The 21,381-nt window shown below is 33.7% G+C and overlaps 2 protein-coding genes across 2 annotated transcripts in view; both read left to right on the forward strand.

Annotated features, from left to right (window-relative positions):
• The window catches only part of LOC118742755 (PX domain-containing protein kinase-like protein), a 3,678-nt gene extending 1,638 nt beyond the window's left edge, over nucleotides 1-2,040 (forward strand). The window contains exons 3-8 of the mRNA XM_036475074.1: nucleotides 38-458; nucleotides 549-727; nucleotides 799-1,038; nucleotides 1,114-1,430; nucleotides 1,488-1,710; nucleotides 1,774-2,040. Coding sequence (XP_036330967.1) covers nucleotides 38-458; nucleotides 549-727; nucleotides 799-1,038; nucleotides 1,114-1,430; nucleotides 1,488-1,710; nucleotides 1,774-2,000 — 1,607 coding nt within the window. The 3' untranslated portion in view covers nucleotides 2,001-2,040. The remainder of the gene's footprint in view (nucleotides 1-37; nucleotides 459-548; nucleotides 728-798; nucleotides 1,039-1,113; nucleotides 1,431-1,487; nucleotides 1,711-1,773) is intronic.
• Nucleotides 2,041-11,595: 9,555 nt separating this feature from the next.
• On the forward strand, nucleotides 11,596-19,480 carry LOC118742756 (tctex1 domain-containing protein 2). Its single transcript, XM_036475075.1, has 3 exons — nucleotides 11,596-12,210; nucleotides 12,276-12,472; nucleotides 19,219-19,480. The coding sequence occupies exons 1-3, from the start codon at nucleotides 12,133-12,135 to the stop codon at nucleotides 19,382-19,384; spliced, it is 441 nt and encodes a 146-aa protein (XP_036330968.1). The 5' UTR covers nucleotides 11,596-12,132; the 3' UTR covers nucleotides 19,385-19,480.
• The last annotated feature ends 1,901 nt before the right edge of the window (nucleotides 19,481-21,381 follow it).

A 21,381-nucleotide genomic window follows, 5' to 3' on the forward strand; every position in this document is an offset into this window, starting at 1 on the left:
ACATATTTTAATATCATTTTATCATTCCTATATTTAGATCAGGCTGTGCAAAATGCCATGCTATGCTTGCGCAGCGAAGGTATTTGGACATTGGGTAGCACACTTGGGCCAATAGGTTGGCGATTACGAAAACACTACTTCAAAGTATCACCGAAACCACCGGAAAAGACTGGAAACAAGTTACTTGTGAAAAGTGGCTCGCAGTCACACCAAGGTAAACATTTTGCAACGTCGAGCAGTAATGGCGGCGGGGGCGGTAGTAGTAGCGGCTCTATAGATGGAGGTAACGTGGATCCATCGGAGCTTGTTTTGGAGTGGATCGAATATGGCCCCGATAAATATGTAGACGACAAGGAACTGGGTAGCATTTTAAAAAGTCTAATGGGCTTGCAGCATCCTCACATCGAAACGATTGTGTATGCGGCACATAACGAGAACGGTAGCATAGTTGTGCGGAGGTAATAATGCAGTACAATTAATATTGCACATACATATATAGCTGTAACGCAGGTGTATTAACAATTTGTTTTTGATCATCTTTCTTATAGGTTTTACAAGCAAGGCACTCTGAAAGATATACTTTGTATGGCCACGCCAAAAAACCCATTTCTTAGTAAATACGGCAATCCAAAGGGCAGAACTGCACTCACCATGAAACAAGTAGCGATCTATGGACGTCAAATATTGGAGGCTTTAATCTTTATTCATTCTAAGGGATATCCATACGGTATGTTAAGCCAAATATCTGATTCGCAATTCTATTTTTGGTAATGCATATGATTCTCTTAATTTGACAAGGTCATTTGCACGCTGGAAACATCGTGATTGTGGATGATTGTGTTAAATTATTGGATATCGAAAACTATCTACTAGGCGTGCCCGCTTTTTATCGACCGTTCTTCGTACAACATAGTAAAATTCATTCTGTGGAAAATATAGATGTGTACAGTTTTGGTCATGTACTTTTCGAAATGGCCATGGGCTATCCCTTGCAAGAGTCTGTAGCACGACAAATCACCGAATGTCCCGAAACTTTAAGTGAGTAGTGAATACGTTATTTACATATATATGGTTCATGTTATAGAGGCAAATTTTCGATATTTATAATGGCAGAGAACTTATTAGAGAGTATATTATCAAAAGAAGCGGTAAGAGCTGGCTTACCGTCGCTACAACAACTAATTGGCCACCAGTTCTTTGCACAGCATGCAAGTAGTGCTGCTGGCGGGTTTAGCTGCTGTAATGAAGATTCCAGGAGGACACATTTTAAATTGTCACTGAATGCTAAGGAAATTTTAAAACAGGCTGCTCAAAAATCTGATTTAAGGCTGCGGGACGAACAAAAATCTGTAAAAAATCAAAAGCGCATTGTGCGTGTGCAGGAAATGATGAGTTCAGAGGAAGAGAAGCGAAAATCAAAACAAAAAGCGGTTTGTAATAAAAATAAAAATATTATTGATTAATGTGATTAATTTTTTTTCTTATAGAAACTTGAGCATAAACAGTCAAAATTGAAGCAACAAGGATCGCTGCAAGCAGGTAACGGGCGGCTATCACTATCCGCTGCCAGCGGCTCTGCTGCGCTCACCGCATTTGCTAGCAGCACCAGCGGTGATACTGCACCGTTCGAGCGAGCTGATAGCGTGCTAAGTATGCATATGCCAAGAGAATTAAGTACAGCTGCTACATCCCAATTTGTTGATATTAAATGTATGTCAATTAAATTTAAAATGCCTTTGTAAAATAAAATAAAAATATTTATTTTCACACTAGCTCCACCCTTTGAGCAACAACAAAGCACAGCACACGAAAAGCAGCAGCAACAACAACATTCTTCGTCAAAGCAACCTACCTTATTAGCAAATGTCGAACGCCAAGCGTCGTCGCCAAATATTTCAATAGACACTGAACAAGGCAGTGAGCCCACGCGATCAGCACTCTTAGAGTCAATTTGTAAATTCAACCGTGGCTCATTGCGAAAAGTCCGTTCAAATGATTAGTAAATAATAAAAAGCTAACGTAGCTAACAAAAAAAAAAAACTAAATTACAAATAAGCCGCAAGAGTGGTGAAGAGGAGAACATTGGTCCTTTTCATATTGTTTTATGCACAATAATTCCAGCCAAATTCAATCACCACCTCCAGAAAAAGCTTTTATAATTAAACACACTTTCTAAAATGCAGCATCTAAATTTTAAAAATATTTAAGCAAAAACAGTAAAAGATAATCAATATATAATGCAATAACTTGTAATATGAATTTTACAAGTGCTACTACAAAATATCGATATAAAAAAAAGTTATTTGACATCCATCACATGCGTAATATCATATATAGTGTTTCACTAAATATTTAACAAATCGTAAAATAGTGTGTACATCTTTGTAAAAACATATACATATGTGTGATGTTGTTTTGTAGATGCGTCTGTATACACTACATACCTACATATTTGTCACAAATAAGCTAAAGCAACAGTATAATAAGGTGTGTATATGTCTATGTTTAATTCTTGTGATTTCTTTAAAACAATGGTAGCTAATATAGGGGTATATTTTCACACACTCAACCACAGGAACACAGCAAATGAAAACTGCGATATTTGTTTTTGAATGGCTAAATAGTACCGTTATAAACTTCAAACGATTTGAAAATTTTCTTTGAGTAAAATTAAAGTTCATGTTTTGTTCGGGACTATGACTGAATCCATCATAATTAGACCGATTTTCATAACTAAAATAAGTTTTTGTTGCAAGTCATTTTTTATTTAAAAACGCCTTTCAATCAAGGCCACCAATTATTGGGTTGTTTTGTGACTATTTCCGTACCATTGTTCCAGGTTATACCAGAGTTAAGTTCCAAGGATTGCGCCGAGTGTCGCAAAAAATAAGGGCGATATTCTATGGCACTCACAACCGACTTTATTTGAAGTGGTTTTTAAAACATTTTTTTATCAAATACTCTTCTATACTAATCGGTCTTCACCATACCGTAATTCGATTCGAGCTGTCTGCTTGCACAAGCGATCACTCAAAGCTTAGCACCTTTGAAATTTGAAGCTCCTTTAAATCGATTTATTATAGTATAGTAATATGGTCATTCCTTATCTTTTTGGACTAAAATCTGAAAAGTGTCCAAATGCCAGAGCGTAAGCAAAATGCGCTCAAAAAAAGAGAATAACAGGGAAAAGTAAAGGAAAGCAAAAGACGAAATTTTTAGTCCAAAGAATGGCAACAACGAAACTAACATCAAACAAGAATAGAAATGTATGTTCAAAACACATTCACACAAGCACAATAAACACTTACTATATCAATTATTTTTTGCCTCCTTCCAATTTCAATTCACTTTTTTTTTACTTTTTACATATGTATATATGTAATATTATTCTCACTTTTTGCGTATTCTTTAATTTCCGTTAATTTGTATTCAGTTGAGTTTGACACTTTTCAAGATTTTGCCAGCAAAAATTCATCTGACTAAATCTGACTACTTCGGACTGAAGAGTCACTCTCACTGAGTGTTGTTCTCTCATTGTTGCTGTCATTTTCGAGTTAAGGAACGCTTTTTGGACTAAATCTGACTACTTCGGACTTTTTCTGACTATTTCTGGGAGATAAGGAACGCAGCTAATATGCAAATATACTTATACATGCCTTTTACGGTATCCGACGGATGCCATCCGCACGGATCTAGTCCGATACGAACTGTCATAACAAGCGAGTGAGAAGAATTAGATTCATGAGAATGGGATGCCTTGGAAACACACCTATTCCGGTCCGACAGATACCATTCGCACGAATCTAATCCTTCGCCCTCGCTTATTCCGACTGTACGAATCTGATTAGATCCGTGCGGTTGGCATCCGTCGGATACCGTAATATTAATGAATATGTTGGTTTACTTTTCGTTGGTATTCAAGGATTTCATTTCGTTTCGGGCTCATTTATCGAACTGAAAAGTCAAAACTTAATTTCGGATTACTTATAAAATTAACTGTCAATAAAGGAACACAAAAATAGTTGTCGGCTAGTTGAACTATTAACAAAATGTTTTAAGTGTGTCTAAAATTCGGCGGCAAAAGTCTGTAAATTTAATTAAACGAGGACAGTAAGATATAAATTACCTGCAAAAAGAAACCTGCATCGGATTGTTTCAACTAAATACAAAGTTAAATTATTCTAATAAATTTATCATATCGGCTTAAAAAAAGGTCATAAAACGAATAATGGTTGCCGTGCCAAAAATTATGTCTGACACTTGTACATATAAATAATAATATGTACGTGCAACCAATACTAAATATAATGTATGCATTGTCTGCATCTTGAAAAAATTAAAAAAAGAGTGTTACCACTGCTAACTTCGTTCGAAGGGAAAGTAGCTTTACTAGCTGTAATTATAAGAACATACTTTTAAAATACCTTAAAATTTTGCTAAAGATTTTACTAGAAAATTGTAGCTTCTATCTAGCACCTGCTGTGGGAAATTCAGCAGCTTGTTTTGATCTTATTGGACGATTTCTTAAGTTATTTTCGGCTTTCGTCAAATCGGTTGGAATTTATTTGCAAATATGAGAGATATTTACATATGTGTAGATTTTAAAAACTTGCGCTGTGTTAATAAATGTTCCATCAAAACGCATAATTTTTATACCATTCTTTATTATAACAATAAAAAATCGTTATTATTAAATATATTTCTTGGTTTGTTTTTATTTCATTTAATTTATTATTATTTATTTATGATTATAACTTTATACATTCTAAAATTTCCATATTCGTTAATTTAGCACAACTCTAACTAACACATCGTATTTATTAAAATAAGTAGTATAATGTTAGAATAGACAGCATTTTCAAAATCAAACCGCACCTATCCACAAGAATTTCTTAATATTAAATTAAAGTATACTCACCACGACTTTCATCACTTCCCTATACACCTACAAATATGTTTGACATCTAAACGCATTAAAAGCACTAAGTGTATATTTATATCCATGTTAAACTATTTCACGAAACCAGTTTAAGGCCGCAAGAACGTAAATATGAAAATGAACGGTTTGGGAAATTAGAACAAAATTTGATAATTAAAAATCGTATTAATAAATATTATAATGTGTCAATATCTTACAAAAGCTACATCCTTCGTATAAAATACTTATGCATTATTTGAATAGTTAGTCAAATTTGTTTAAATGCATATTTTCGTAAAATGTGCCATTACACCTCGTGTCATAATTATAAGGGCACCACAAAAAAAAAATATTAAAATTTTTATCAGTTTATTAATTTTTTTCATAATACACATATATTTTGTTAAAGAATAAACAATATTTGTATAAAAAAAAATAACTAACTAACTTGTCAATATGTGATGCGCTCATAATTGTAACACGGGGTGTATGAAAAAACCTAGCTCCTTTCAATGATTTTAATCAGAGTTATTAGTTTACTGAGAGAGTGATAATATTAAATACTTGGAATAATGACTGGCTCGTTAACAAGAATTATTCACCAATAGAACTGATTTTTTATTATTAATTGTGCATCTAATATACCAAAATTAAATATTTAATTTTATAAAATAGTAATTTTAATGAAAACATCTAGTTTAGGAATAATTTTATTATAAACCACACTACTTAGAAGTCCAATTCAGTGTTGGCGCAAATTGAAGTCGAAAAAAACAGCAACACTCTCCATTTCTAATCAAATCAAATTATGCTGAGTGCTATATAAATGTTAAATATAAAACTTAAGAACATACATAGGCGAATTTTCAGACATGAAAATTTTATCTAAGATAAGGCTAACCATTTCTAATAGATTTTGAGTCGCTGAATTCGAATCTGAACTCAGAATTGCTCTATCGCACCAAGTCTTTTAAATACCCTAACCTAAAACTGCGGGAAATTTTATTTTGAATTTATTTTGAAAACTAGTACGGTGCATTTTTTTCAAAGGGTATGCATTAGCGCTGTGCGATTAATTGATTACTCTAAATTTTAATTAAACATAAAGTAAATAACTCAATTATTCGATTAATTGGAAATTATGATTACTCAAAAGTTCAATCACTGGAATAATCAAGATTTTTAATTAACAAAAAACAAAAATATTTGAGTAAGTTGCTTTATGATTAATCAACATTTCGAGTAAAATGAGTAATCAACATTTCCACTCTTTACATATGTATAAAGTAGTTAAAGTTCCTTGATACTTTGAAAACAACGTTCCTGTTTTCAAAAATTAATCAAAAAATTTTTTTCATATACAGAAAGTAAAAAAGAAAATAAGCATTTTCCAAAGCAAACTCTTTTAACGAGCAAAATTATTTTTTTTGAGTAATCATATTTCAAGTAACTCGATTAATCATCGTTTTGAGTAATCAAAATCTTGATTACTCGAGTAATTGATTAACCGAATAATTGATTATCCAACTTGCTCGAGTAATCGAATAATCGCACAGCCCTAGTATGCATACACTTATAAACAAAGGGGCAATAATGAAATTGCCTCAATTCAAATTTTTCGATGAAAAAAATATATTGGAGCAAACCTAACGATATGTGGTATGCATAATTTTTCGAGTAACAAAAACTTCCCTATGCTACGTAACCTCGAAAATATGCCGAAACAGCATTTTTCGCATTTTTGGGTTAGGATATTTAAAAAAAAAAAAACCTGATGTTACAGAGCAAAACTGAGTTAAGCTTCGAATTAAATTATCCAAAATCTACATATTAGAAATGGCTCACCTTATCTAAGACGAGTTCAAAAGTTAAAAGTTTGCTGAATAGTGAAACTAAAACTGTATAAAAATCCTCTCACACCGGGACTAATGCTGTAGGTCGCAAATTATCCACGTGCTCGGTATCGCTTCTTCGGTCCCATACACAGCTCGTTTTGACATAAATGACTTGTGATTCACGAAATCAAACATTTTTCTCTATGCAATCGAAGACAACTTGAATAGGCCAATGGCTATGACGTACTCCAAATAAAAGCTCGAGTAAATATTTTAGGGTTTATCTTAGGGCGTTCTGCTTCTCGTAAATTAACACATCCTTCTGCCCAGCAAGCAGTTCCAGTTGGGTTAATGCAAAAGAGACTTACTTGAATCTACAGTGCCCTCTAGGCACATTAGAAATCAACTATTTTCTCTGAATGACGTTCTTGGGCCTATTCTGAACGTTACCGAATATTTTATTAAGAAAAGTTCTCACTTAAACTTTATTTACCGGTTACAAAATATTTGTTACCAGCGCAGAATTGACCTTTTACACTGAGAAAAGAGTTTAGTTACGTCAACTAAATATGGTTTTCTCAACACATGATCTGGTTATAGTTACATTATTGTTTATAGTTACCAAATCATGTGTTGAGAGGAATATATTGGCCCGACTTTTTTCTGAGTGTAGTCACAAGTACGCCATCCGCTGAATTAGACAGACTGCAGATGTGACTTAAACGTTATTTATCCAGAAAAACTCGTACATTCATCACATTTCGCCCCGTGAATGCGGCCATCGGAGATGAACTTCCACCAATCGCAGATGAAGAGCTCGGACTGCTTCATAGGGATTCCTTATGGGAATCGACCTACATCAACAAACCTAACGTGTCTATGTACATATGTATGTGATGTGGGCAGCTCAAACCAATTCATTTAATACCCCTTTCTGGTCGAACCAACACGTTTATTGCCCTATCATTAGACAATAATTATGTTTGACTCCTCGTAATCCTGGAAAAAATTCTAAGGCCAGTATTCAGTAAGCAGCCTCTAGTCACTAATAGAGACTTTTCGAAGTGAACTTCGATTTTGAGACTATTTGGTATTCAGTAAGCTGTCTTACGTCTTTAAAATAAAAAAAAAATCACTAATTTGATAGCTGGCTCCGAGCAGGTCACAAAAGGAAAAATATGGGAGAAAACCATGGTACAATTATTACAGGTATTCAGCCTTATCTCCAATTCTATGTGAATAAATCGTTCCATGGTCTAACAGGTAAAACAAAAACAAATTGCTTTGCAAAGTTGCTTTTGTTTTGCTTTATAATTTTTGGGAATATTTTGCCACATGGTACAATTATTACAGGTATTGCCTTCCCAGAGAGTTTTCTTTCATATCGAAATTCGTGCTTCATTATTTTCATTTTGACGCATTACAATGTTGATTCTTTTACTTTTCGATGGTTTTGCTTTTGGTTGTCGCTTAATTAAATTTGTATAGTTAAAAAAAATTTTCTCTTTGGTTTGTTCTAAATAAAACTCTATTAAGCCTTTTTATTCTTAAAACAAAATTGTATGTTTGGATACCAAGAAATGTTCCGAGCTTTGCCCTCAAAATGACGTTCTGAGTCGCACTACAAAGAAAAAGAAAGAAATCTGGTCACTCTAGGTATATGGTATTCGAAAATATGCCTTTTCTCTTACAGTCAACCTTTTAGCGTGGGCTACAATGATGTTTTTCAAATAAAGCAGATCGGAATATGCGCTCTCTGGGAAGACAGAACGCTTAAAATAATTGTACCACGGGGAAAAACATAATTTCTTTCTGCTTTACTCTAAAAAATACGAAAATGAAGCGAGAAAATATTTTTTGGCAACAATTTTATTAGGAAATAAACCTAAATACTTTAATATCATAAAAATTAAATGAAATTAAAAAAAAAAAATCCAACCTGGAACTCTCGAAGGGCACGTCACTACTTTACTCACTCAGTCATTTCGACTGTGTTGGAGCAGCGCGAACAAAATGCCATATAAGGGGTCTTCACACCGAAGTTTGTTATTCGGTTACTCGGTGTTCGGTAATTTTTTCCCTATCGATGTTATTTTCTAAAATAATGGCACGGCTTTTATAAATATTTCTTAACTTTGTCATTTCAATGCACACTGAAAATTCGTCATTGTTATATTCATGATAAATACATTACCAGGTAAATTCATTCTCTCAATTCGTCGGCCATAATTTTTTTTCTGACGTTTGCAAACATTTTAAAATCATATAAAATTTAAAATAAAAAAATTAAATTGTTCACATATGTTTTGTTGTTTTTAAATTATATTGCTGGAAAACGTCACACTGCCTCTCAATGGTTTTACCTTGTTATGTTTTTATCATGGTTAATATTATCAAAAAAAAAAACGCCAGGATAAATTCATTTAGTTATCATAAGTAGAATTTTAAAGTAAAATAAAAAGATTATAAATGATCCCTATTTTAATTTTTATTAGTGCTGTTAACCTGACTTCTTAACTTCAGTGAGTTCCAATGTTTCGCAATGAAGTGGCAATTTGGTTTTTATTAATTAAATTTAAAACGTTTAAACTGAATCACTTTTACTGTAAAAGAAAACTAATCAATTATAATCACCTTTCAGTCTTTAAATCAACACATTTTAGTTCACCAATGTGCCAACACTGCGAAAAATATGTGTGTATGATATACTATGTACGAGTATTTCCTGAACGTCCACAATCAAACAACTTTCTCTATGACTCGGTATGCACTTATGAATTTATGAAATAAAAACTACTTATGTATATGTATTAGCGAATTTGTCCCTAAATAAATAAAAATTAAATAAACTTATACAAAATTCAACTAGTAACTCATAAAAAATAAATAATGATTTAGTACATATGTAAATGTATGTATAACTAATATAAACTGATATTTATACATACATATGTATACTATATAAGTAAATATCAATTCCTGCATATAGCAAAAATTCATGCAATAGCATATGCACATATGTATTGTTTATTTCCTATACTTTTGCTACTGTTGCATTACAGAAAGCGACCTACCTTCATACATCTACATACCGCAAGAGATATACATACATACATACATACATTTGTATGTGCGTATAAACGTGATGCATGAATCTATCGATGGATAAGATAAACTGATGCCAAGAGTGATTGAATTTAAATAAAAAGGCTCCTTTTTATTTTTTACCTTATACAAAAAATATTTTCGTAATTGTTGTATTAGTATAAAATGTAGTTGTTGTTTTGGATGTTCTTGCGTAATATGTATGTAAATCTGTAAACTTCTATGTTTATGTGTATATGTATGTAACGTTTGTATGTATGTCTTATATCTATAATTAAATATTGTGTATTTAGCACTTACATACGTACACACATATTTATGTAACTGTGTACTTGCATATAAAATATTTCTATACAAAAGTGTCGTAAATGGATTTTTGACTGTGTATATGTACTATATTATATAGAAAACCTAAATAAATAAATAAATAAAATAAAAATATTGCAACACATACATACATACATATGTATTTTAATATCGAATTTATATTTTTGATGTGCAAACATTTTTGCGTAAACCAAGACGAATTCAGAAGTAAATTGTAGGTAAAAATGGAACCAAACTGAATCAGCTCTTCTAACAACACTACTCGTTGATATACATATGTACATATCGTCACACGAATAAAGGCGCGGCATTGTTTTGACGGCGAAAAAGGACGAATCGGCGAAAAAAGACGCGTAAAAAAGCTTCGGCGAGAGAAGACGCGTAAACCTAGTTGACGCCGAAGAAATACACGTAAACATAGATTTATACCTATCCAAGGACTGTCACGTCAGCATCATTACCCAAAAACTCAAAAACATAGTTGAACGCGATGATAAGTTTACGCATCTTTTTTCGCTGTTCAAATAGGTTAACGCGTCCTTCTTCGCCGTCGACTAGGTTTAGGCGCCTTTCTTCTCTGAAGATTCCTAATGGGGCCCGATTGGTTGATGTCCTCGTAAGAACAAAAGCTGACATCGTCGCCATCGAACGGGGCCACGTGGGTCCTTGCGACGTCTACTACAACTGTCATGTAAGGAGCGCCAATCATTCTTTATTAAAAGAGTTCGTATTATTTTGGTTTTGTCGGATTTTCGGTGCCTCTTTTGAACTTAGCAAATTTTCCGTTCATATATCCCTTGCTTCCTATATCAAAATATGAGTTTTCATAAGAACTTAATTTAGAAACTTTTCACTCTAAGCTAGCGATATACATATATGTAGATGAATAAGTTCGTGGTGAGAAACATGAAAGAAAACGGATTTTTAGGTAAAAAAAAAAATGTTTAAGTAAATGTATGCACAATACTTAAAACGTAAGATCTATTGGCATCCTCGGAAATGTCTCATAAAGTATTTGAAAGCGAAGCAAACAAAACTTTTGAAAAAACTTCAATTTCTTATTTATTGGATTTATTTTTAAATATTTCACTAATCTTCTTATTCTTTCAAAAACATCATGGAACCACCAGAAGTACGTTCTTACATTGTAGTAAGAAATTTAGCTTTGCAAAGGAATTGCGTGATTTTGTTTAATTATACAAACATATGTACGTATGTATATCTACACTTGATATTCAAATTAGCTAATTATGGAGAAACCACAATTGCCAGTTCATTCTCCCTTTCCGGTCGACTTATGTACATGGATTAGCGCAAGATGTGCTGAGAATTTGTACACAACTACATACTTAATTACAAATATTTACGTAGATTATATGCAAAATTATATTACATCCTATCGATTTAACATTTAGCAAATTTCGCAAACCAGGTCAAAATATGTTTACATTTCGTTAGTTCTCAATGGCAGATAATTGGTCTAACCTCGTAGATTTGTGCCTAGGTCAGGCTAGGGAAGAGGTAACAAGTAATACAATACGTTAAAGCTGTCAATTTATATCCGGATTAATATATTGGCAATTTGTTACAATAATACACGAATTCTCTTGGTTCAATTTGTATTAGTGCATTTACATATTTGCTAACGAAATTATGATTTATGGCAAACGTTAGCGAAGACATTAAATGTAATTGAAATGAATCAAGCAATCAACACAACGTTGCGGAAAAGCGATGCCAGCCAAACACGCAGAACTTCAACGCCACCCTACGCCACCCTTTCACTATTTACGTATTTTAGACTACATACATACATATATATATACATACTTACATATGTTTGCACATATGTATTTAGATGAATGCGTAACTAAGCAGCGACAGACAAATGATATGCACACGTTTTTAGACAAATTCACTTATACCATCGATTTTAATGTATAGTTTATGTTTATTTTCCAGAAGCGCAATTCCCTCAAATCGTTGCGTCGAGTTAGTGTAGCATTTGCAGTTCCCCAAGCGCGGGTAAGACAATGTCTTTGTCACGACACGACAGCAATTTAACTTCGCCAATCTCTGTGTGTTTACAGCCGGTACTAAAATATCTGCCCACATATCGTCTAGAACCGAAATATCCTCTGAATAAGGAGGCCTGTGAGAAAATCATAAAAACGGTGATGAACAATGCTTTTGAGAACTTTACATATTCACCAAAACAATCGCTGGTACTGTGCGCACAAATTAGTGAGGAGATAAAAAATCGTGTAAAATCGCAACATTTTGACCGGTGAGTAAGTGTATAAGGTGTATATGAAATTAGTAAAAAAAAAAAAAAAATGGGAAGAAAAAGTGTTGGTTTAAAGTGTTGTATTCCATTTGCAGCAATAACTAAGAGGAAAGCTTAATTGCAGTTTATGGCTACAAAAAGAACTTCTGCGCATGTGGCTAATGCCAATATTCCAAGCCATCGCGGCATACTCGATCGAATGATTTCCAAGACTGCGGTATTCGTTTTGTCAATTTTGGTCAATAACACTGCAGGAAGCGTAAAATGACGCGAAAAAAAACGCCGAGACACGTAAGCTTAATTTTTGGTCGTAGATTACGGAACTGTATACCGTCAGGTCATATTCCCCCCAAGATATTTTCATTATGAATGAAAAAAATCCAACTCACTTCGGGTTTCCCTCAAGGTAGTATCTTGAGTGCTCTCTTATATGTCCTATTCGTAAACGATTTTGGGTCATGCTTTCTGTCGTCTAAGTATTTATTATATGCTGACGATCTCAAGGTTTACTCAGTGATCAGAAACCCACAAGACTCCATATTGTTGCAATCTGAGCTCGATTACCTACACTCATGGCGCTTCTTCCTGTTCAAACCAAGTACATATCATATTGGCGGCTATAATCTTAAATCGGTCGTTGAGGTTAATTAAGGAGTTTACTTTGACTCAAGACTATTCTTCTCAACTAATATTAATTACGTCATTTCCAAAGCTTATGCTATGCTCGCATTTGTTCATCGTAATAGTCGGTCCATATACCCTGAACATTCTCTATTTTACTTTGGTGATATCAGTCCGTCTATACAAACCGGACTGAAATGATTCAAAAAGTTTTTATCAAATTTCGCCTTGCGTTCCCTAAAGTTTTCGGATGAATCTCGTTGTCAACTGCTTGGCTTAAATTGTTAAATAGTAGGCACTGTCGATTGCTCTAGTCTCTTGGATAAGTTATCTTTAAATGTTCCGTCACATAACTTGCGGCATGTTTCACTATTAAATTTGGGATTTCCGAAATCTAAATATGTGAAATTCTCGCCTTTATTCAGAACCCTGTCTGAGTTAAATGAGCTTTCAGAATATGATCCATATCTCCCATTTGGAACAGTACGTTGTGTCCTGCTAAATTACTTTGGGTAGTATTTATGATCCTTTGCTTTAGTCAGTAAGGATTTGTATTCCATTTGAAATAAATGGGAAATGTTGCTCATACGCCCTGTACGAGTATGGCCATTAAGCCGTATCACGACATGTGAAAGAAAAAAGTTTAGCGTGTGTCAGTTTTATTTTTAACACTTATCTACGCTAAATCGCGTTTTTTCTATAACTTTCTTATTTGATATCTGATTTTTAAAAACTTTATGTCGTTAAAAAGGTCTCGCTCAGGACTATAATTCGCCATTAAACAATTTTGGCCTTCAAAACCATTTAATTTATACTTTCACTTATTTTCGAATTACTATCCCTAGATTTTTATTTGTTTACTGTAAATCATCTAATGCCCTGAAAAAACGACGGCGACCTTGCTAAAAAAAGAGTTAGGCTTTATTCACAAACAAAAAAGTGTTAATGTTTTTATTACTTGTGTGTGTAGGTTTACATTTACTCACCCGAGTTAATTTAAAAAAAAAAAAAAAAACTTATTGGAATTTGGGAACGAGCTAAGATTCCAATAGTGGGCAGATTTACAATTCGTAAATATATAAACGTAGTTATTGAAAAATATTATTTTATCACAAAAAAATTCAACTACATATAAAGACGAGGAATGGAGTGCTATCCCGGATCTCTATGTACCTGTAAATGCGGGACAGAGTTCAGGAAAAATACAACTGCAGCGACACAGCGCGAATACCATCAAGTTCAATGATTCTTTTAAACCAATGGGGATCGAGACAGTTATTATTACCTGATAAGAAATGATGCGAAATTGCAATCGAGCAAATACCGGAAGCAGTAGCAATTACTAATTGTTAGCCGTCTACATTTCTAGTCTAGTATAACTAGTCCCTTATTCCAAGAATAATTTAATTTACAAGCAGCACCACTTCCAAAAGCATTGGAAAGTATCGGACGTCAATCTTTAACTTTAATAGCATTGATAGACTAGAATAGATTTGAAAATACTGCACCTCCAATTTTGCAATTTCGTTTGCATTATCATTATTCGAACAAAATTATTCGAATTCCAAGTAAACATTTCGGTGCCCAGAAGTATTACATATTGAGCCCTATCTGCCAAAAATATGTAAGCGATATTTTTTTTTCTAAATTTTATTTTTGATGCAGAAATGCAACTAGATGCTCGATATGTATACATATTTCCATTACTTACTAACGAGAAATTTAATCAATTTATCAGACATTTTATGCCATACTCAAAACACCGAGAGTTTTGTCCTTGTTGTAAGTGAATCTCCACTTGCAGTTTCAGACACAGAACATATATGGGCATATTTTTGCTAAACTTGACAATCGGAAGGGATACAGCGTACTCGAATCACGAAAACAGTATAACTTTTTTGTTTGTGAATAAAGCGTAACCCTTTTTTAGCAAGGTCGCCGTTTTTTTTTTGAGGGCTTTAGATATATAGTTTAAAAATAAAAATTAGGGATAGTAATTCCAAAAATAGTGAAGGTATCAAATCTTAGCGGGTGCATAAAATAAAAAGTTACAACCAATATTTTTTCTCGGCATAAGTATTCAAATGAAACTGACATTCGTGATACGCCTTACTGGCTAACCAGAATGTAGTACCACAGCCACAAGCTATTTCGCTAGCTACATCAGCTACATAAGCAATAATACACCATAACCACAGCTACATATTGTGGCAAGTTTAGTGCATTTAGAATATTTTAACTTTTGACAGCTCTTGCTACATACCACACAGCTTCACCATTCTGGTTAGCCATGGCATGGTACTGCAGTTAATGGCTATGTACCAACTTACATCGCGTATGAGTAACATTCTTTGCTTCTTATATTTCACGCAAAAAACCATTACGCATTTTCCTTTGACCATTCACAACTTTTTTATTTATCCATCGATTTTCTTCATTAATACGAAGATTTTCTTGTAAAAAAACAGGCTTCCGTACTCCGTTTTTCGCTGTTAAAATTTGATTTTTGTTTTCTAAATTTGTCTTGGAAAAATTACCTGAAACAACAAAAACAACTTTTTTATTTATCCATCGATTTTCTTCATTAATACGAAGATTTTCATGTAAAAAACAGGTACTCCGTTTTTCGCTGTTAAAATTTGATTTTTATTTTCTAAATTTGTCAGAACACAGAATCGTAATCTACGACTTAAAGTTAAGTTCACGTGTTTCGGCGTTTTGGTTTCATTGCAAAAGTTGAGCTTTTCACTTCAGTGTAATTATAATACAGCGGGTGCCATAAATAAGTAAACAAAGTCAGGACGTTAGCGTTTCTGGTAATAACTGTAAACGTAGTAGTCCATTTTCCAAAATTGTATTTTCACAAAGAAGTTACATTGTTTACTGTCATAACTCGTGAAAATCGAAATTATTTTTGGTCATTTTCGTTTTTTATTCGCAAAGTTTGTTGCAAACCTAGTTTTCGGATGCTCCAAAACTAAGTAAACAAGTGCAATTTGTCATAATTTGTTTGAATAAAAGTGAAATAAAGTGCAGTTTTTGCTAGACGTCGAGTTAGAAACGCAAGGGGTATATGTTTTACATTGTAAGTATAAAATTCTTGTATTTTTTTCGGTTATATTACAAAATCCTAATTTTTATTTCAAATAATGGCAAATTGTGCGCGTTTAAGTACAGGAGAGCGAAAAGCTATAATTAATCTTCACAATAAAGGGGAAACTTACAGAAGTATTGCCAAAACTTTTAATAAAACATCGGCGGCAATATTCAAGGTTATTAAAACCTTCAAGAACGATGGACGCGTTGATCGCAGATATTCCCAGGGACGCCCGAAAATTACTACAAAAAAGCTAGATACTCGAATAAAAAACATGTCAGCAGCAGACCCAATGCTTTCTGCTCCGAAAATTTACTCCAAGCTCGTATCAGAAGGTAAAACAGCACCATCTCTCTCCACTATTCGCAGAAGGCTGCATGGGAGAGTTATTCGGAAAATTCCGTTCATAAGCAAAATAAATCTCCAAAAGAGGATGAAGTTTTATTCAGATCATGTCTTAAAGCCCGAAAGTTTTTGGCACAAAATACTATGGACGGATGAATCCATGATTCGATTGAAATATAGTGGGGGCCAGATGTATGTTTGGCGCAAGCATGATGAAGCGTTGTCCTCAAGTGCACAAAACCTACTCTTAAGTCCGGCGATAAAGGCTTGATGGTTTGGGGATGCATTTCTGCTTATGGAGTAGGCAAAATAGTGGTACTCGAAGGCAAAACTAATTCCCAAGTTTTCCTTAACTTGCTGAAAGACGTGATTATTCCTGAAGGTAAGCGTCTAATAGGAGAGGATTTCGTTCTACAACAGGACAACGCACCTATTCACAAGGCCAAAATTGTTACAAAATATATAGCTGATGCTAATGTTAATGCTTTGGAGTGGCCTCCGCAAAGCCCTGACCTGTCACCAATTGAAAACGCGTGGGCGTGGCTGAAAGCTCAAGTAAGTGAAAGGGGTCCTCGAAATCTGGCTGAACTGAAGGATTTAATTTTGGAGATCTGGCTGTCTTTTACCCCAGAAATGTGTAGAAAATATGTACTTTCCATGCCGACTCGTTTCGCAAGAATGTCGCGAAATAATGGCGGTCACTGCGGCCATTAACATAAGTGTTTACTTATTTTTCACACACTGAATTCTTGTATTTTTTATTCAAACCGCCATTAGTTAGTGGAAGCAACTTTTTAATTTTAACTTATGCAGCTCTTATTGTAGCTAAAATCCCGTATTTTCAAATATATAAGTGACTTTTATGTTTATCTAAATAAAACTTGAAAAATATGGACTTGAGTTCAAAATATTAGTCTGTTTACTTATTTATGGCAGCCGCTGTATTTTTGCGCTTACACTTTTGGTAAGTGTTTGGCTGAGCTTCTCCCCGAATTTGTAGTGTGCGTCCTAATGTTATAATATAAATGAAGGGAGCTACGATTTACGCCGCCTTCGAACGGCAGATTAGATTATTTTTCAAGGCAGAAACTTTTAGATGTTGCTCGAACCAGAGATCGAACCCAGTTCCTACGGATTGATTGTAGACACCTCTAACCACTAAGCCACAGCGGCCGCCAATTTATCGATGGATTGCATTAAAGAAAATGGTGTGTTCGCTTCAATAAATGTGGCGGGGTTATTTTTTTATTAAAGAACACCACGTTCTACGCGAAAATTAGGACCACTCTGCCTACATCATACGTTCGATGAACAAAACTTGTTTGTCATTACTATCAGATCTTTTACACTATACATATTTTTACTGTGCAATTTTTTGCACCAAGGTTGCAATATTGTGGTAATTACTTACTTAGCTCGAACAGACACAGGTCGCTTAATTTTGTTCACTGTTTTCATATCATTCGATTGCGAACGCTGTGAATCGAGTCCAGGGTTTTACAGTGCTATCTAATGTATTGTATTTACGGGTCCTTACGTGTTGGAGGCGGTTACTATCGCAGACAGTGGAACGGGGCCTGTTCGAGGCACGTAATAAAAGCGGCATTACTGCCGTACTGATGAAAAATGCAACTGCCCAACTGATAATACATTGCCAGAAATTCATACAGAACGCGATACTTAAATGATTCGCGCAACACTGCGGTTGTGATTGCAACTCGAACAAGCCCACGATGAGTTGCATGAGCTTCGCAACGACAGCGAATTTAAATACAGCGCTCTGTTGGCTTGATCATGTCGTACGAATGTGGTAGCAGAGGAAGAGGAAGGCATCCTCTGAGAACTTGACTTCACTTCGCAATTCAGAAAGGCATCAATTGTAACAATAGAGAAACGACTATTGGACTCTTCTAAAATCGCTTAGGCGATTACGGCGCCAAAAAAAGATAACAAACAGAAAATTCATTCCACCTCTTTTAGAAGAACACTTCCCATTCCCACTCCCATTCACTTGTATAGGGACAATGCTTTTTCTTTGTTTTTTTTTTTTCTATTCACCATTTTTGGAAAAATATAAAATCAAATTTTATTTTCAAAATTATGATTTTTATTATATACATCATAACCGCTAAGTGAAGTGAAGTATGGTAAAAGTCAATTTGGGGAAATTTTGAGTTGCGTCCCTTTTGTATTTAGTGTGCGATGTGCATAGGATTTTACTTTTGTGCAATATTAATTTCGTTCATGAATTTACCCACCTTACCGAGCTGTAATCAGTATGGAATTACATACTGCAATCGGCTTACCAGATGCATTATAACGCTGTGACCTGTGGCTGCTAAGAATTTCTATGCGTATTACGAAACTTGGCAATTACTATCTGTAAATTTTTAGGTATTAAAAAAATCTAAATTAAAAAAGGTTCATTTAGTGAAATTAAAGTTTCAAAAATTACAAAAAAAAACTAAAATATAAAAACTAATTTATTCTGGAGCATATCGAAACCTGAGTGAGATTTTTTAGCCGAATTCTGCGATATGACGTTCTTCAATCAAATTCTGAGATAGGGCGTTTTTGAACAGGCTGCCGAGATAGGTCGATCTCCCGCTCAGGTGTCGATATGTACATACATACATATGTATACGTTAACTTATTACAAGTATTATTTTAACAATATTTACAGATACCGTTATATTTGCGTCGTTACCATCGGCGAGAAGATAATGCAAGGCTATTGTTCTTTGGTCAATTTCCTGTGGGATGCGGATAAAGACGGTTACATTTCTTACGTTCATGATACACCAAAATTTTTCGGTGTTGCTACACTTTATTATTTGTATTATGATTAAAAACAATAACTCTTTTACTTTATTAAAAAATAGTTTTACTTGCATTATATGTATGTAGATATTTGCTAAATCAATTACTAAAATAAACAAATTTCGATTTAAAAATATGCGAGTTTTATTTCGTATTTTGAAAAATTTTGCATATTTTGTACTACCAAATCTTCTGCTAAACAATTGCTCTTTAGGTACTTAAGTAATACAAGGAAGGTTTTAAATAACTCTTGTCTGACCCGAAGACTAATCAAAATGAGCTTGCACAGTTTTAAAGTTTTGGTTTTGATACGCTAAAGGTCCTGCTTTTTCAAGATATTTTGAGGACAGGTGAACTCACTAGGCTTCTAAAAGCATTCATAGCAAGGTCGGTTAGTTGAATTTGTATAAAGGTGAGTTTTCACAGGCTTGGATTTTTATTCCTGAATTCTTTAAAAAAAAAAAAGTATTTTCTAGCAGCGCAATTATATTTTATTGTTTTCTTTAGATCCCGCCTAATTGATAACAGCAACGTCATATTGAAGAAAAAAAAATGTCAAAGGAAAAAGTGAAGTTCAGAAGACAAAGAAACAAAACCAGAGCACTTTTTGGTGCTAAAAATTTTTGTTTTAATCCTTTAAATGGCTAAGGTGGAATAAGTTCAGAATACAGCTTTTAATAAAAGCGATAAATTCATATGAAAGGGCGGACAAATGTATACATAAATGATTAGAATGAAAAAAGAAATCGATTAAGCGGTGACTGTCTGTCCGTCCGTCCGTCCGCCTGTGCACGTGATAGCTCGAGTAATAATTGAGATATTAATAACTGGCTTAAATACTGAAGCTATTTTATTCAAAATTGATGTTTACAATAATTATTTAGCAAAAAATACGTTTATGATAGCATTTGGAAATGTGCACCCACTTATGAAATACACATATGTGATTTCGGTAATCGTTATATCAATTTGTACCACACTCGGTATGATGTATGAAGCTACAATAGCACTAAATCAAAGGGAAAAATATAGATTTTTTTTTGAGGGGGATGCTCTTAAGTTAATTTCAAAGTGATTTTGGGACATGTATAGTATTCGATTCTTAGTTTTTTACGATGTTTCCTCTTAATTAAATACATTTCCAAAAATTAAGATGTATACACAAATATCAACTGTTTTCTATATTTTAAGGTTTATCGTTACCTTAATAAAGAAAAGTCTCGTATTTTATTTTAAAATCCAGTTTTTTAGAGATGTCGGCTGATTACTTCTTAACTTTCTAATAGAATTAAAAAATAATTATAACAATATTAAATTACATACAAACTTTAACGAAACACCGAAATCAAAAGGTATGATCGAAATTAAATATTCTCGTAGTTTTTTCCCCAGAACGCTCAAACCCAAACCCGAAATGAGTACAAAACTATCGAGAATTATAAAAGAACAAACCACCCCGTATAACATTCCCAAAAAGAACAAAATGCGAACAATACTTTCGGGATTATTTCTAGGCGAACAAAAGTCTCGGGAACGTTTTGGCAAAGAACAAAACGGAAACGAAAGTCTAAGGACTTTTCTCTCGAAGAACAATTAGGGAACTGAAGTCTCAGGAACTTTTAGAAAGAACGAAACGGGAACAAATCTTCTCTGATTGGGTTGAATTGAAAAGTTTGGAGAGTTACAGAGGAGGAGATACATAGTTGTCAGTACATTTAGAAAAAAAATCTCTGCAGTTTTTAAGGCAATAAGGTCCTATGAATTTTTTGAATACAGAGTAGGCTCGAATATTCGCGAATGGATTACATCAAAAACATTAGGCATTGCATAAAACAGTTTTGACATTCATTATTTTCAGTATATAAAATACAAACGGCTTGAACACTCAAATATCAGGTATTTATTTCCTACCGCGTGTGCACTTAAAAATGCTTAAAACACGAAGATATTCTAGCTTTAATAAGAATCCGCAGTGTGTCAAGTTCATTATTCGCGAGTTCGAGTTTCGAGTTTCCGAATGCTGCAA

This window comes from Rhagoletis pomonella, unplaced genomic scaffold, assembly GCF_013731165.1.
Source record: "Rhagoletis pomonella isolate Grant_MI unplaced genomic scaffold, Rhpom_1.0 Rhpom_scaffold_00007, whole genome shotgun sequence".
NCBI classification, from domain to species: domain Eukaryota; kingdom Metazoa; phylum Arthropoda; class Insecta; order Diptera; family Tephritidae; genus Rhagoletis; species Rhagoletis pomonella.

Coding starts and splice junctions, on each gene's coding strand:
- LOC118742756 (XM_036475075.1), top strand. CDS start 12,133: ATGTTTATTTTCCAGAAGCGCAATTCCCTCAAATCGTTGCGTCGAGTT. Junction 12,211..12,275: donor TTGCAGTTCCCCAAGCGCGG/GTAAGACAATGT, acceptor GTGTGTTTACAG/CCGGTACTAAAATATCTGCC. Junction 12,473..19,218: donor AAATCGCAACATTTTGACCG/GTGAGTAAGTGT, acceptor CAATATTTACAG/ATACCGTTATATTTGCGTCG.